We start from the raw sequence: 17,217 nt of genomic DNA, 5'->3' as shown, positions 1-17,217 counted from the left end.
CCTGTAAAAGTGCAAATATTATTTGAATGTTTTCCAAACAATTTAGATAGCATTGAACAAAAAAGAAAACCTGTGTAACACTGGATACTTGATAACTTATCCTTTATCCGCTTGATGTAACATTTAGGAAAACACATTTTTAAAAGTCAGTAATGTATTCTGAATGCAACCCTGACACTTCTTGCACTCCGTAACATCAGCCAAATCATGAAAAGGAGAAGAAAAAAATTACAAAAAAACCCCCCACTTAACATCTTCCAAAATGACAATATTTTAAAAATACTATTAGATGTAAAATTACATAATAAGTTGTTTGTTTTCTTTTTTTTTTTTTTAAATCCCACGTGCTGCATTTTCTCACCCCCTAAAGAAAGATGTGTCAAAGATTGCACAGTTCACTGGGGACTTCAAAGTTGCTATCAATCTCTACATAGAAAGCATTCAGATACTGCCATGATGGGCAGCAGTATAAAACCCAAAGAGAGAGAGAAAAATAGATAAAATGCCCTCAGGAGCAAGCTTCTTTCCAATAAAGCTTACTAAACCAAGGCTTAAATTGAAACAGTATTATTTTTCTATGTAGAAGCAGATTTTCATCTTTTAACTCTCTCTTGTTTGCAATACACTCACAAAATGAAATTTCTATCCTAAAGGCCAAATTCTGACAGTCCTCTTCCCACTGAATAATTCCTCATCCTGTATGCAGTGCTGCAGTTTCAGCAGAGTTGCTTACAAGGCAGCGTTCAGCTGTGAGCACACCTGGACCTCAGGATGGGGCCCACAGGGAAAACACCACACAGGTTACCAGTCTCCCAACACCAGCACTCCATCTGTCCCAATAAATCACTTCTACCAACTGTAGTGGGAAGAAAATTAATACAATTAAGCAAATCAAGCATGGGATTTTTCCCCCACTTCTAGTTGTCTGCTTTTGGATATTCCCACTGTAAATGCTGAGTAAGCAACAGATATGGCAGCACTTGGCATCAACATGAAACACAAACCCAGAATTTCAAAATGCATGTCTAATTAAAGAAAAGTCAATCATCAGCTGAGTGTTAAAACTGCTGTCTATAAACTCAAGAAATACTCAGCACTGCAACCTACACCTAAACATAGGGAGCCCTGGTGAGGCTGGATGCAACACCCCAAGCTTTTCAGAAGACTGCATTCTGCTTTTCATTGTGTGACTTCTGAGCCTTTTAGGTATATCTGGATTAAACATTCAAGCTTCTCTCTGCAATCTAGAGGGAGATTAGAATTGGTACGTATACAAACACACATTTTGATAATTTAGATCCTTTCGAACTAAAAAACCTTAGGAAAAATTAATTTCTGCCACCTAGTATAACTGGAAGAATTGGTAACAGACCAGAGCAGTAGGAATTTCTCAAAGTGCATGTTTAATAAAAATAAACTTCACATAACTGCTAGAGAAGCTTCTGATGATTTTTTTTTATCTAAGCAAATAATAATTTTGTGGCAGCCCATACATTCCAAATGCTACAATATTTTTTAAAATTAAAATGAAATAAGGAAAGAAATCACATCACTCTTCCTTGTTCAATCTAAGTTGTGGAAACTAAATAAGCAGTAGAGTTATTAAAATCATTAACATCACACCACTAACAAAATGAAGTTACCTGTTAAGAGAGGTACCTGCTTTTGGATATACATTCTATTCACAGCTGTAAAATATAACACAAACAAAAACACCCCAAAAGATCCAAAATTCTACCCTTTGCCTCCCAACTCCCTTTGCTTCCCTTACAAAAAACACAGAAAAAGTGAGAGGTTTCCCCGTCAGCTTGCAAGTGCTATTAAAAAAAAAAAAAAAAAAAAGGTAACATTTAAGCCCTAAGGAGCTCTTGGTCTTCAAAAGTGCAAAGTACATACAGCTCTAGTTGAAATTAAAAGGAGCTGCAGGTGACCAGCACTTCTGGTTCTGAGGCCCCTAGCTACTGTACAGAGCACTGTTCCTTTGAAATTTCAGCATTTACCAACAGCCAACTTGCTGAAGTGCAAGACACATGCACCCCTTTCCCCCGCAGGATTTACTTTTCAAAAGCACCGAACAACTGTGGGCAGCACAGCTCTCCTGCAGCCTCACAGCCCTCGTGAAACAGGAAGCAAGCATGAAAAAATACCAGCTCTAATCCTCACCGGGCAAAAGCCCCCAGCCATTGCACACCAGGATATTTCCAGAGCTCTCATCTGCTGGGAATAGACTTCTTGTCTCACACTGACCTCAACTGCTTTGCTCTTTTGTCCAGTTCCATTACGCTCTCCATGAAGTCAGCCACCAACATCAGCTGAGACTGCATTTGTTCAGTGCCAGTTTAGCAACACAGGGAACTCCAGAAATCCACTCCGTGGCTTCCTTCACTTTGCAACACCCAAACTCTGCCAGACAATGTATGGGAGACTAGCCATCAAACAGCAAAGATGGAGAAATTAAAGCCCAGTTAAGCACAAAGGTAGTGCACAAAGGTAGAAAAGAAGAAATTATTCTGTGCAACTGAAACCCTAAATATTAGGGCAGAAAATTAAGGAAAGAAAAATAAAATCAGCAATGCATGAACTGGGATGGCAGAGTGACTCATTCCCAAGGTGATGCAGTAGCATACGGTATATGAGTAAACACTACTTGCCATCTACCATCCAGGCCCTGGCGCTGCTTTGCAACACAACCTCCTACCAAGGCACTCCACTTCTCTCCTTTGCTGTTCCTACCCACCTTTGTGAGGCTGCTTTATTTACATTGCTCATAAACTCTTGCAGGCAGGGACTACCTCTTACCTTGGCTTTGTATGCAGCTCAGCACAAACTGCACAGTCAGAGGTAGTCTGTAAACAGTAAAATACCATTTAAAAAAAAAAAAAGAATAATATGACTGTCTTAGGAAATGCAACAGCAAAATCTATATATAACAAAAACGTTTTGATGGTCAAATGGTAGAACAAACACCATGGCATACACATTAGAATTAGGTGAAAAAAATGAGAACCAGCAGAGTTCTTAAAAGGCTAAGAAGAAAACCAAAACAAGGTGAGGAATCAAAACAAAGACATTGGCAAAGAAGTAGATTTGCTAAATCACAAATGATGGACAAATTGTGGAATAGAAATAAGGTTTCTGGCTTTCCTTACATTCCTTTCATGGTAATGACACCCCTATGCCTCAGCTTTTTCAAGGACTGTCCTTGTCACCTAAGATTCAGATCACCTCTTTGACCCTCAGGCTGGCCAAAAAGAAGGCATGAACTTACCTGACAATCTATCCTGAGAGCATATGAGATGTGGGAAAGATGAGGAAGGAAACAAAATCCACCTATCTCTACCTCAAAATAGCTGACTAGTGCAGAAAGGAAGTCACCCACTGAAGGTTAAGAAACAATAAACAACTAATAATTTACTCCCTTGCTAAAAGACCAGGAGAGATGAAGCATAAACACCTACTTCATCAGCTGTTGCTGGAGCATGGCAGTCCTACTTCATCCCTCAACACACACTGTAAAATCACAATCTACATCTTTGTGGCCATTGGCACAGTTCCTTGCTCAGTTTTAAAACACCAATAATCAACCCTTGTTTGTAGTGTTTTCACAGATTTATAACAAAACCCGTGGGACACAAGAAGTTACCAGCATCAAGAATATCATCATTCCTCTCCCATCCATGAAGTACCTTTGAGCCAAACAAGCTGTGATTTTTAAAAATGCAACTGTTTCCAACACAACGGAGAGAGAAGCATATATGATATTGTTACAAGCCAAGGTGAGTGGAATAAAAAGAGTAATGACAACAGAAAATCTAAAATAAGTACTGGCAAGGCACACAAGGCATGAGAAAACCAAAGCCTGTGACAGTTCTGTATCTATCAACTACTACTTAGCTAACACCCACCCATAAATAACTTCTTTGCTATTGCCTTGGTGATTAACAGGGTGCTATAGATTTGAGATATTAACCTGAAGGACTTGAACACAGACCAGTTTCCTAACACAGTATTGGTGGAATTGTAGCAGTTGTTTTCCTAAAATGTTCCCATCAGTGCCTCACAAAGCTGGCAAGGGCCAGTGGGACTGGGGGCTGTGCACATGCACTGTTTGAAAGCATTTTTCTCTTTCACTTGGAAGAATGAAGAAGTTCTTTACATCCTTGTCCAGGTGTCTGTTAAATTTTTGTCTCCTGGAAACTGTGCCAAGCACTGTTTGAATCTCTAAAACACTGCAAGCTGGGCCCTGATCTGCCCCTCATAGCACTGGTCAAACACCTTTTTCAGCCACCTTAGCAGGACTCCTCCTTCAGTCAGTCTCCTTCTCCAGCACTGGGGATACAACAGGGAATTCCCCTCCTCTAGAAAGCATCTTCTCAGCCTGGTCCATTTGTCCTCTCCCTGGCAGAAAGGCTCAAGAGAAAGATGTAATGTTGAACCAGCAGGCAGGTTCAGGCACTTGCCTCAGGTAAGTGGTCTTGAAAAGTGCTCTGTAATTCTGTGAGTCACATTGGGTTTAGTATCAAAAGTCTTTGAGAACTCCATCTGCTAAAGCTGTGGGCAAGCAACACTTCTGGATAAACAGAGAAGAATATGTCACCTTTTGAAAATGCTTTCCCCTTACTTTTTTCAGATTTTTCTCCACTCTTAGACCACTCATGCACTACATTTGCTCATAAAGCAGCAACAGCATTCCCTACCTCCAATTCTGCCCAAAGGGAGAGGTGTGGATGCACACAAGTCTATCCCACAACTCTTGATATTCCAGTACAGCCTTCTGAAAGCTGAGGTCATTACTTGCATGCAGCCATTGCATGAGCAAATATGGTGTTTAAGGCACCTCTCAGAATGAACTCTGAAGATTAGTTAATGTTTATACAGCCCACTGAAAATTGAAATGACTGCTACATGCTAAGCATTACCATCATCAGGGATCCATTTAAGTCAAAGCAGGGCAGACAGTAAAGGAAATAAAACTTAGTTTTTCTGTCCAGCACAACTATTGCCAGGCTTATGCATGCTAAAAACACCCAATAACCCATCTAACACAGTAAATTAATGTTTATGCTATTAAGTTTAGACAATCTTAAACTGAAAGCTTTTCAAACTACAGGAAATTGCATGTTGCACAGGGACAACTGTATACAATTACAGTGATTTCATAAAATAGCAGAGATATAAAGCAGAAACTGAGTGGCCGGCAAGGCTTCTAAATCACACAGATAACAAGTATGTCCTGGTGGGCCAGGAGTCTACATCTTTCTCACAGCTGTTCCTAGAGACAGGAACTATATCCATAATCTCAAAATTCAAGACAACTCAGTATATTGCACACCTGTATCTGTGAGGCAATTGATCAGCATGTGCTATTACTGTCATTGTGGAATCACCATGCATCAGCCAGTTTTATTATTATCCCATCTTGTACCACCAGCTGACATTCACAACAAAAGCAACATTAAAAAGGACGTGGAAATATTTGGACCAACCCATGTGTTTCTTTAGAATGCAAAAGCTCCAAAGAGACACAAAGAGCACAAACATGAAATGCAACGAGTGTGATGCTCCCCCAGGCAGAAAGTTCCCAGCTGCTTTGCTAAAGGACACAGCAACATGTCTGCTTTATGCTTGTTTTCATGAAGGATTGTTTAACAGTACACTTAGTGCAGCTCTACACTGACACAATAAACGTCATCTTAATACAGCCTAGGTAAAGCTTTCAGCTTACCAAGTCCTGCTGCACGCTTTGTCAAACATCTGAAGGACTGCAGTGCCTCTGACTTCCTTCTGATGTCTTACAGGTATAGAGTCATATTAAAGGTAGTTTTCATGACTGCAAAACCAGGCAGAGGCTTGTCTAAGAGCTACCAGTCCTATTTTTTACCTTATTCATTGTGCCATTCACAGCACATTTTTATCGCCAGTCTCCCTTCCACTAAACAATTCCAGAAGCATCATTTGCACACCAAACGAGTGCATATTGTACCATTCAGTTACATGTGGTAGATTATCAGGATGTGTATAGCAGCTATGCAGAACATCGACAGCTGTGTAGACACATCTCAGCTGATACTAAAAGAAGTCTTGTCGGCAGTTCTGGTCTTAAAGTAAATACACTGAAAAACTCAGCTCAAATTAGGCTGAGGCTGATAGGATTTTCTGGGATGAACACTAAATGAATGCGGCCAATAACACTATCTTTGCAAAATATCTTGCTTGTTTTGTCTTTAAAAGATTACATTTTCAAGATAAAAAGGTCATGACTTAAAAGTGATATGTCCCTGCTGTCCATGGTCACAAAAATCTGAATTTTGTATTGTAAACTGTGTTTTATGTTTTGTTAATATGAAATCATCACCCTGCATCACTGACATATTAGTCGAGCTCCAAGTGACCTAATTAATTTTTAATATTTCATAGTTTGTTAAAAGCTGTAACGAGAGATCACTAACATGGCTCTGACACTCCCTGTCATGAATCAAAAGATGTAGGGAAAAGGTCATGTATTTACTAACTGGCACCGAACCAAATTCATCACTACAAAATGAGAGAACAGAAATGAAGACTGCATTTCCCATTATGCTTCTCTCTTTGTAAGGGTATCCATCAACTTGCATGACACCAAAAGCAGAATTTATTTATATGCATGTCCCCCAATAAAAGGTCAGAGAGAAGTGAGAAAGAGAAGAAATAAGGATTGCAGCCTTTTTCTAAGCAAGTAGTTCCTTCCCTTTAAAGTACACTCAGCAGCAACAGCCTTTGAAGACCAAAAGGAGAAACAATTCCCAACCACATAAAGAAACTAACAAGTCCCTTATATGGCTAAGAATTGCAATGCCTTTTTTTTTTTTTCCACAGCCAGAAAAATTAGAGCAAGAGGGGAAAATAGAACAAACTTTAAACAGGCAGCTCTCTGAGCACCGGGGAATTCACACAGGCACATCATTCCAGCTTTAAGGACTGCTAAACACTTTCTTCTTTAAAGGGAAGGAGGACATTACGCCAGGTGAGTCCCTGAAATCTAGATTTTAACTCTCCTGTTGTAACTATGGATACCTAGCTTTAAAAACCTTTTGTGATGTGGCGGTATCTCATCCTCTGGTGAAACGCCTCCGTCTGAAGTTCCCTAATGTCCTTTTATCTCACAAGTCACCAATGCACCACCTCAAGGTTTTGCCAGCTCTGGGTCTGCACATCCAAAACAGCCCTCTGCCCTATCCACTGCAACTTCAGTCTGCTTTTCACCCTCCCATAACCCTGGCACAAACATTGCCAGCTTCTCAACCGAGAAGGCAACTAGACTGCATCACACATTGTTCCAAATAACCAGTCTCTCACAGGCAAGACACATGAGACTTGAGGGTTGATCCAGTCCGATCTCCCATCGGCAGAAGGCGGAAAGGTCAGGCTCCTGCGCAGTGTCCATACTGAGCTCTGAGTGGCTCAGCCTGGCTGGTCTCTAAATATAGCTGGGCAGAGGAAGGGCTGTGAAAGTGGGTGGGGGAGTAGAACAGAAGCCAAATGAGCAATCAGTTAAATACAATGAAACCATGCTGGTCCACCAGTAAGACTTTCCCTCTCTACTCTGCCACGTTCTGCAGCAGAGTATTTAAGCACAGCTTCAGAATTAAGTCTATGAATGCAAACTCACAGAATAAAAACAAACTGCTGGTTGATTTATACTTGGGGAGGGGGGAACACAAATCTGTTCAACAACATATCTTCCTGAATGAATTTGAATCACACAGGAGTGACATCACTTCCACAACATGACAGCAACATAAATCATCATCAACCACATGGTACTAACCATAAAACATGTGTCAGGAAGACACCAACAAGGAACAAAATATCAGAGTGCCTTACATTGTAAACATGCAATCTTAGGCGTCTTCTGTCTTCTACTATGATCTATATATGTCAGGTGGTTAATTTCATTCATTTGCATCTGAATGAAGTAGATACAATTAACAGAGGGAACCCTCGTAGAAAATCTGTGCAAACAATTTCATCTGCATAAATATACATCAAATGAAGCACTTAAAAATGCAAAAAATTATTTTTTTAATGAGCCATCACATTTGATACCAAACTTAACTTTACAACAAATAAGCAAAGAGGGAATTTATTTCCACCATAGTTGCAAGCAAGCCCAAAACCAAACAAGATGAATAAGACAGAAGGAATGAAGGGGGGGGGGGGGGGGGGGGGGGAAATGTCTTTCTATCCAAAAATCAGGAAAAGTAATCTCTTTCTCTTATTTGACAATGTCAGACCTGAAGTCTTTCAGCTAATAAAAAACTTCAAAGAGAAGAGATTAGACTTTGCTGTAAACCACCAAATATTAAAAACTGAGTATGACTGAGGAATTCAACAGAAGCTTTCACTCTGCAGCTACAGACAGGACAAGCAACCTTTGCTTAAGTTCTCCATTTATAAACACTGCATCCTCAGGAAAGACCAATGCAGAAAACTGACTTGTTTCAAATTTCAAAGAGGCTACACAGTATTTTAATCTTAAGAATTACATAACTAAAAGCAAAACCATCTCTCCAATACTTTTTTGGGGATTAAGTGCACTTAGGCTCTTAAAGAAATTGTTAATCTTCATTATAGGCTCTGGGCTCCATGTGAGACATCTCCTGTGGCAATTAGACTTCTCTGTATAAATTGTGTTTCAACTGGCAGAGAGAGAAACCGGACAGAAAGACAAAGCATCTGGTTTATGCTGCTAATTCTCTAAAATTATAAATCATGATAAATAATGTTAAATAGAAATTATAGCCACAGCAAAGACAAAATGCTGTTAAGTATCAGATGAGCCATGTCCTCAGCCCCTTGCACAATGTAGAATCATTTTGATTTACTGTTTTTATTTCTTTTGTGACTTTTGTGATTTTTTTTTTTTAAACCTGCATATTGTTCAGATGTCCTGGTTTTGCCACGGCAATCAGCATGTGCTCTGTGGGCCTGATTCTGTCTTGCTGAAGACAACAGAATCTTTTTCATCGATTCTTCAAAGGAAGCAGAACAGATTCCTCTAACTTCTATTCAATAATACTATTGTTTAGCCTCTACTCACAACATTGGTACATCATTCTGCATCAGTAGACACCATTCTTGGGCTGATACCTGCTTATTCGGAATAGCTCTCTTTGAAAAACTGAGTAGCAAAGGGAAGGTTAGAAGTAAACAATCTTGTGCATATGAGTGGGAAAACAATTGCAAAACACCACTACAGGACTACTCTGAGTATAGACTCTGACAATATCTAAGTAAATCACTGTTCTCTCTCTCCCTTCTCTGCCCATCTGCAGTCTTTGGTATGGAACAACCATATCATAAAAGCTCTTATTCACACATGCTTTTGATATTACACGATTTAATCACATACAGCTGTAGCTGATGAGACTGTTACAAAATACAATTTTAATGTAGCACTAGAAGCAAATTCTTAAGACATATTAACTATTTTCCTCTACATAAAATTTTTAGCACTAAAATTATTTTCTTCAAGAAAAAGAAAATACAAGAGACTATTTGTGGTTTTTTCAAGACGTCTGCTTCTCTTCCTGGACAGTCCAGAATGGAGTTGTTTGCAAGCAAACTCAGTCCCGCCTGGAGTATAGATAGTGGAAAATTCACCTCCCACCCCACACCCCTCCCCCCCCCCCCCCAAAAAAAAAAAAATTGAATTAGAAAACACTGCTTGCTTGCAGTTACATGCAAAGGGAATACTAATACTATATGGGCTACTCACAGTGAGACCTGAAATGAACTCAAACATCCTACTTGAAATGCATCCTTTCTTATCTGTTTTTTAATTCATGGAAAGTTAAGAACTGACAGTCTGATTTTCACCAAGATGCATGAATTAAAGTGCAAGCATACCATCATGCTTTCTTTGAAAGGACTTCATGCATAAAAACCAAACTAGTTCATTTCTGAACCACCGCACTTTATTTTGAAAGGGCACCCTGTATAAGGCATTCTAAATTATAACTATTAACACACTTGCTACAGCACAATCTTTGTAGCCTCATCTGGCAAATGCTTGCAACTTCCATCTTTTATTACGGAAATAAAATAACTGCTTTAAAAATAAATAGCCATAGACTACCATAATATGTAAGTATTAGAAGTCATAAAAAATTGAACATTCCTTTTCCACAGGTTCAGTCTGGGGGTTTTTCATTTGTTTGTTGTTTTGTTTTAGGCTTGGGGTTTTTTTTGTTTGGTTGGTTTTTTTTGTTTTTGTTTTGGTTTTGGGTGGGTTTTTTTGTTTTTATTTGGTGCTTTCATTTGTGGGCATTTGTGGGCTGGTTCATTTTTAATTTAAACAGACTTGCATTGAGGCAACATAGGAAAGAAAGATTAATCCAGACAATTTAACACCATTTTAATATATATCATCATGTCCCTTAAAGCAACAAAAATTTTATCCAGGCATACAAGGATAAATGGAAAGCAAATGAGTTCATATATTCCTGCATTTTTCAGAGGAACACAACTTGTATCTTCCTTATTGTTTAAGCCAATTGGCAAATACTAGAGATAAATTAATATTACCATCAAAATCATAGCCAGGCTGAAATACTTTTAAATGGCATTTAAATGAATTCGTATTCCTTTTGGGCAGCTCTTTGAGGCATTTAAAACATGCTGTGACATACTGAATCAAACAGGGGCTAAGTGTGAACAAACTTCATTCCTAGAAATGCATTTCTCTATTTGCAAGTGTTTGCCTTTACTTTGGCACGATCACATGGGCTCCAGCTAGACTTTAGAGCTCTGGCAGCGATCCAAGCTGCAGATGGTTGGAAATGCAGCCTGAAATCAGTGTGTGGTTGATGAATTACTCCTTACACCTGACCCCTGCTTCACACCAGGCACCAAACACAATCTGAACACTACCAGCCAGAGAAGCCCTGTCAGGCATCTCCGTATCTGGAACGCTTTCTTCAAGGCCTTCTGTATGGCCAGATGGCCAAAAGTGGGGAATGCCATAAACCCGCTAAACAGAAACGTGAGTGACTAAAGAGCATGGGATTGGTTGGTAAAAGGTGAAGAGAGGCAAGAGGCTTTGCACCGATTTCAAATGCACACCTTCTAAAAGAGAGTGATAGAACAAGGAGGAAGGTATGCTCATGCCACAGAACTGAAGGAAGTCCCCAATTCCCTCATGCCAAAAGATGCCCTAAAAAAATGTTAAAAAGGAGACATAACACACACCCAAATGTGTTCCTGTAAAATCACTATATGAAATTTAAATTCTTCTGAGTACACCTGTTTGACCTCCCTGCTTGTTTTTTACCCAGCTGGGGCTATATCTGTCATTTCAGGATCAGGCTCACTAAGCCCTCTTGCTTGCAGGTCAGTCTGCACCCCTTTCACAGCCACAGAGATGGGGTTTTATTCAGGTAGGTGTTGGGAAATCACACTTCTTCCTTTTGCACGTGTTCACACGTGCATCAGGCATACAGAGAAGAAGAGGTACTGTGGGTACTGCAAACACTGCCTCTCCTTTTGGGGTGTTTCTGCCATCCAACTGGGTTACAGAGTCAACACCATGAGAGTTAAACTACCAGACCCAAACCATGACTAATAAGTAGGAAATATCTGGAGAATGCATGAAAGCAAACCGCACGGAAATAGCTGCTTAACTGGCATGCTTTTACCCCGAGTGCAGGTATAGAGATCGTAAACCAAACAATTCCTGTCAACAGGTAACAGTGGCAGCTTCCTCCTTTCTATCCAAGTGATTCAGGTTTTTTCAGTAGACTGTTTGCAAAGAAAGCTGACCCCAGAAAGACGTCTAATCATAAGCAGCAGAGGACAAAGATAAAACACATCACCTACTAAATCAAGGAGAATCTTTCAAATATATTCAGAGTGAATATTTTTCTCCCCTTTTTCACATCGTTACATGATATTTCATTATTTTTTGTTTTCTTCTGTGCTCAATAGCAAAGAGAAAAGAATTTGCTTTGGCAAGCAAGAAATAAAAGAAAGAAATTCAGACCATAATGCAAAATTTGGCATCATTAACATCTACATGACAATTTGCAATGTACTCCTGGAAACCAGTTGTTTGAGTAGTTACACCATCAGCAATGATGCAACTAAGGAAATTCTCTTAACATCTCAAAATAAAATAAAAAAGTACTACAGACTCTCATCAGATATATATGAGCTGAAGCACCACCCTGCAATATTAGAAAGAATACAAGACTATGCTTCACTTACAGCAGTAACCAGAAACATCCTGAAATAAACTCCTAGGACAACTGGACTCTCTCCCTACTCCCAGCATCTGTCTAAAGAAGTTTCAAAACTGTACATTCAAACTGAAGTCGTCAGACAGTGTCACGCCAAAACAGAAATAAGGTTATGGTCTTGCCCTGCTTGTCCTTTAGAGACACATTAAATTCAGTGCAATTGTCTCATAAGGATTGACACCCTCCCCTTCTTCTCTTTTTTGGATGGTAATGGCTTTTCCTAAACATGAAATTAAAGTTTTAGCTTCAGTGGTGGCATTTGATAATGAAGGAGCACAAGTAAATGGAACGAGTGCATGCTTTGTGTTCCACAAAAAGGCCACAAAACATTAAAAAGTTAAAGCAATCAGACAAACATATGGAATCAATTTTTTTCTATTTATAATCCCATTACCCATATAGCTATTCATTTACACCCTTTCTGCACAACAACATGCTGGCCACGTTAGAAGGCACATGCACAGACTGTAGGCTGGAATCCTGCACAGCTCTGCGCTCCCCCATGAGAGGGACGTGATGTACAGTAACGCAGTACTTCTCAAAGGAGAACCAAGGCAACTTCACCAAACAAGCAAAGCAAAAGCAGCACTTCACCCAAACATGCTGGGGAACGTGAATTTCCAAACCTTGCCTGTTGAACACACTGTCACTCTGAATTTCAGAAGCTGCACAGAAAATGCCATAAGAAAGCCTAGAGTTTCCTTCTTAATTACAAATGAATGTGCACACACACACCCCCCCCCCCTCCCCCCCAAGCATGCATGACTATGAGCATAAAAACACATTCTTTCTGTGGAGCTGAATCCTACCATGCTTGGTAGAAAGAGCATTTTTTGGAAAATAAGAAGCTGAAGTTCTCAGGCCGGGTTGAATCATACAAAGGTTTATTTATATGTGTTGCTCCAACAGGGATGATAAAAGATACAGCTCTCCACCACAAGATTATTTGATTACCCAACTATTAACTTTAGACATACGGTGGATCTAACTGCTTTAAAACGTCCCAGAAGCTGATGGCTAGTTTTAAGGTAACAAAATCCAGATGCTGCCTGTCTGCACTACTTTAAAGTCTTATGGTCTATAGAAGAGAAATACTTGCATCCATACATATCTATACATATATATATATATATATATATATATATATATATATATATATATATATATATGCATGTGTATGTGTGTTTATTATTTAGAGTTTATGTACATCCTTAATTGTGGACCAAGGAAAATATGAAAAAATAAAAGCATATAGAATGTATCACAAATTTGAAATTTTACCTGTCCTTACTGTAATACTGCAAGTGTGCCAACACTGATGCACATGACTTTTCACAGGGTTGATAATTTTATATACTGGCTATAAAAATGCATTTAAGTTTTTTTTTTAAAGCAAGGGGTTAAAAAAGTCATGGCACAGAAAAGCTATTTTTCTATTTTAAACTCAAATATTAGGTTAATTTTCTCAAAAAGTTTATTTTACAAAGTTAAAAAAAATGAAGAAAAAGGGAAAGAAAAAGGACAACTGGCAAAATGTAAGCTACGTGAGTAAAAGGGATGGAATGTCCAATATTTCTCCTCCAATACTCGAGGCTATTGTTCTTTCAAAAAAGCACCATCAATTGTTTCATGTCCTTGGCTTGCCAGGTTTTGAGGAATAGCATCAGCCTGTGTCCCCCAATCCCCCAAATAGTTAAAGCTATAGGCAATATTGCAGTCAAGCTAGTGACGGGCTGCTGCTGCAACAGCAACATTACACACTAAATGGTCACAAAGGTAAAATGCTATTTGGATTGACCTTGAAAAGAAGAGGGAGAGAAATGATAAATTTCAAGTCAAAATACAAAATGTAGAAAAAGATGAATTTTATACCAAAAAAAATCTGCATGATGCAGTGAAAGAAACAGCAGAGCAAAGAAGTGAGAGGTAACCATGCCATGAATTACGAGGCCGTAACCATACTGAGTGCTTCTGGTGTCATCACAGCCAGACCAGCCTGAATTGCAGTTTTTACAATTAGTTAATTTATATAATGCAGTAGTCGGGCTATAAACGTTAACGGGAAAGTAATTTTTATTAACAAGGAATATAACTTATCCTTTCACAACCGTAGCCAGATCAACATGCTTCAAACCAAAAGTCTGGAGAAGTCAGACTCCCTTGTGGCACTTCACCACACACAGTTGCACACATCAAATGTCCCATGTGTTAAATTTGCCACGGGAGCGCAATGTGTATGTGTGCACGCAGTACCACACGCACGTGCGTGCGCCCTGCCTTGGCTATTCCCTCCTAAAGGATGCTCGTTTATTTACTGAAACTGTTAATCTGTGACTGTGAGGTCACACTTCACCTCGTGAAATGTGTGTTTTTTTCCTTTTTCTTTCCTCCAAATACAGCATCCTGAGAGGGTTTGCAAACTTTCGGTTTAGGGCTTTCTTTTGTTACTGTCCTTTGGTCACACAGGAAATCTTTTCAGAGAGCAGACTATTATACAATGGCATTATAAAAATAAGTCTTTAATTAACTAGCTCATGGCCAGGTAGCATAGACTTCACTCAGTCTCTCTAGGAGAGACTGGCCTGCTTTCCAGTCTGCTGGCATTTTAAAAATTATCAAGAAAAGAAGAAAGAAAACGGAAGCGTCCACGCTTGGATACACTCTCCAAAAGTAGTTACCCTCTCTTTCTAAATGCAACATAGTACAGCCATATCATCCTCAATATTTAATGAAATACTAAAACCAGTGCAATGCACTGAAACAAACTCCACCAGATTTACAGATGGTTAGCTCCGAGCTCTCCTCCGAGCTCCACAGCATCTCCTCCTCAGCTGATTAAAAGTTTGAGTTGCCACAGACAGCTTTTCTAACAGCAAAATGTTTTTAAGCTGTGAATAAACTGTAGATCACTGAAGACCGACCAAAAAGTGTTTCATGTCCGATGCTGTCCAGAGCAATCTTTATCCCATGTCATAACAAACACACTACCTGCCCGCTGTTACGATAGCGTTAACCGCACTGTTCTCCCCAAACAATAAAAGGAATTAGCCGACGCCAGCAGCCCTTGGGGGGAAAAAAATAAATTAAAAGAAATAAAGAAATAAACGGGAAGGCAGACAGTAACCTTCCTGCCTCTCTCGCGCCTGCTTTCTGCCTACCAGCTCGGCTCTGCGTGACATCAAACCCGAGAAAGAGACAGAAAAATCGCCAAAGAGAAGAGGCGAGCCCGCAATTCGCGCGGCTCCGCTCTTCATCCCCCGCCAGGCGCCCGGCCCCGCCAGCCCTTACCTTGGTTTGGAGATAGTGGGGGTAGTAGTAGGTGTACTGGGGGTACATTGGCTGCTGGTCCAGGCGTTTGCCCATGTAGCTGGAGTCCTTCTGGCTGGTGCGGGGAACTCGTTGGCAGGGTGTAGTGCCCCAGGGCCTTTCTTCCTCTCACGCCGCTATTCCTGACAGCGCGGGCGAGAGAGGAGGTTGCCGAGACTTCCTCGCCGTCTACCGCGCGCTACTTCCAGCGCAGCCAAAAACGCGCCCGCACGGACATATACGTGTGTGTCTGTGTGTCTGTGCGCCAAGGGGTGTGTGCGGGTGTGGGTGCGTGCGTGGGTGGAAGCCCCGTGCCCGGGTGCCCGCGGCGGAGCAGCCCGCCTCCCCCGCTGGCAGCAGCGTGCCTCCGGCGGTGACCGCTGCCCGGCTCGGGAGGGAACCGTCCTGCCAGAGGAGCCGGGAAGACAGCGCAACTCCAAATCTCCGCAGAGCCGCTCGCTCGCTCGCTCGCTCTCCTCGTCCTCTCCTCGGCTCGCCCCGCTCTCGAGCCCTCCCCTCTCGCTTCCCCACCCTCCCCCCTTCCAACCAAATTAAAAAAAAAAAAAAAAAAAAGGAAAGAAAAAAGGGAAAAAAAAAAAAAGGAAAATTAAAATAAAGAAAAAAAAAGAAAATAAAAAAAAAGGGGGGGGGAGGGAAGAGCCTTCCCCAGCCTAGTTGCCGCTGCCTCCCTCACGGAGTGACATGGTGCTCAGGGTTCGTCCTGTCTTTCATTCAAACCCCCTCCGCGCCGCGCCGCCGGTGGGAGGGACCTCGGCGCGCCGCTCCCCCGGGAGGTCGGCGCAGGCCGCGCGGCCGCCTCCGCGCCGGACCGGGCAGCTCCGGAAAGCGCCCGCGGCACTCGGGAAATCCCAACGCCGCGGGGCGGGGGACGGGAGAGACCAGCCCCAAAACGCGGGTTTATATTTATGATTTTAATTTTAAGTATATATATATATGTGTATATATATATTTAACAAACGGGAAGGGGAAGGTCACGGAGCCTGGTCGCCGAGCAGGGAAGTCGTCGTCGTCGTCGTCCTCCTCCCCCTTCAGAAAACTACTCCGCACCGTCATCCGGCACTTCGCGGAGAGGCGACCCCGGGCCAGACATATTAAATACATACTTTGTTAGACCGCTTACATAAGACTTGGTTTATTTAAAGTTGGAACAAAATGGAGGAAGAGGGTAAAGAGGAAATTCGGCCGGCCTGACGTGCGGGTGCCTTCCCCCAGACGTGTGAAAAGACCTCGGTGCCACAAAAGTTACCCGCGGCTGTGTTTCCCCCGGCCGGGCTCCCCCGCACGCAGCAGCTGTCGCCGCCGCCCGGGCCCAGGTGAGGGCCAGGTGTGGCCCCCGCGTCCGGCCGAGAGCCCCACACCTGCCACGGATCCCAGGCGTGCAGGACCTGTGTCAGCACCGCGATCCCGAATATTTATCCTCCCAAAGACTCGAACGAAGAGTCGGTCTTACAACAACAGGGCTATAAATCATCAGGAAGAAAAAGTGCGTGAATAACAAAATGTTTCCTCTTGTACACAAATCCCAGCGTTTCTCCTTCTTTACAGTAACTTACTTAACATGTCATCAGATTCCTGGGCCTTTCTACAGCGGTTTTGCCTATTTCTAATTTTTTTG

The 17,217-nt window shown here is 41.3% G+C and overlaps 1 protein-coding gene across 4 annotated transcripts in view; it reads right to left on the bottom strand.

Moving 5' to 3' along the window:
* RBMS3 (RNA binding motif single stranded interacting protein 3) overlaps nt 1-15,638 on the bottom strand; it is a 432,183-nt gene extending 416,545 nt beyond the window's left edge. For all 4 annotated transcript variants that reach the window (XM_062496503.1, XM_062496477.1, XM_062496494.1 and 1 more), the window contains exon 1: nt 15,564-15,638. In XM_062496503.1, coding sequence (XP_062352487.1) covers nt 15,564-15,638 — 75 coding nt within the window. The remainder of the gene's footprint in view (nt 1-15,563) is intronic.
* Between the last annotated feature and the right edge of the window lie 1,579 nt (nt 15,639-17,217).

This window comes from Cinclus cinclus, chromosome 1, assembly GCF_963662255.1.
Source record: "Cinclus cinclus chromosome 1, bCinCin1.1, whole genome shotgun sequence".
Taxonomy (NCBI): Eukaryota; Metazoa; Chordata; class Aves; order Passeriformes; family Cinclidae; genus Cinclus; species Cinclus cinclus.
This window is presented reverse-complemented; position numbering and strand designations above follow the sequence as displayed.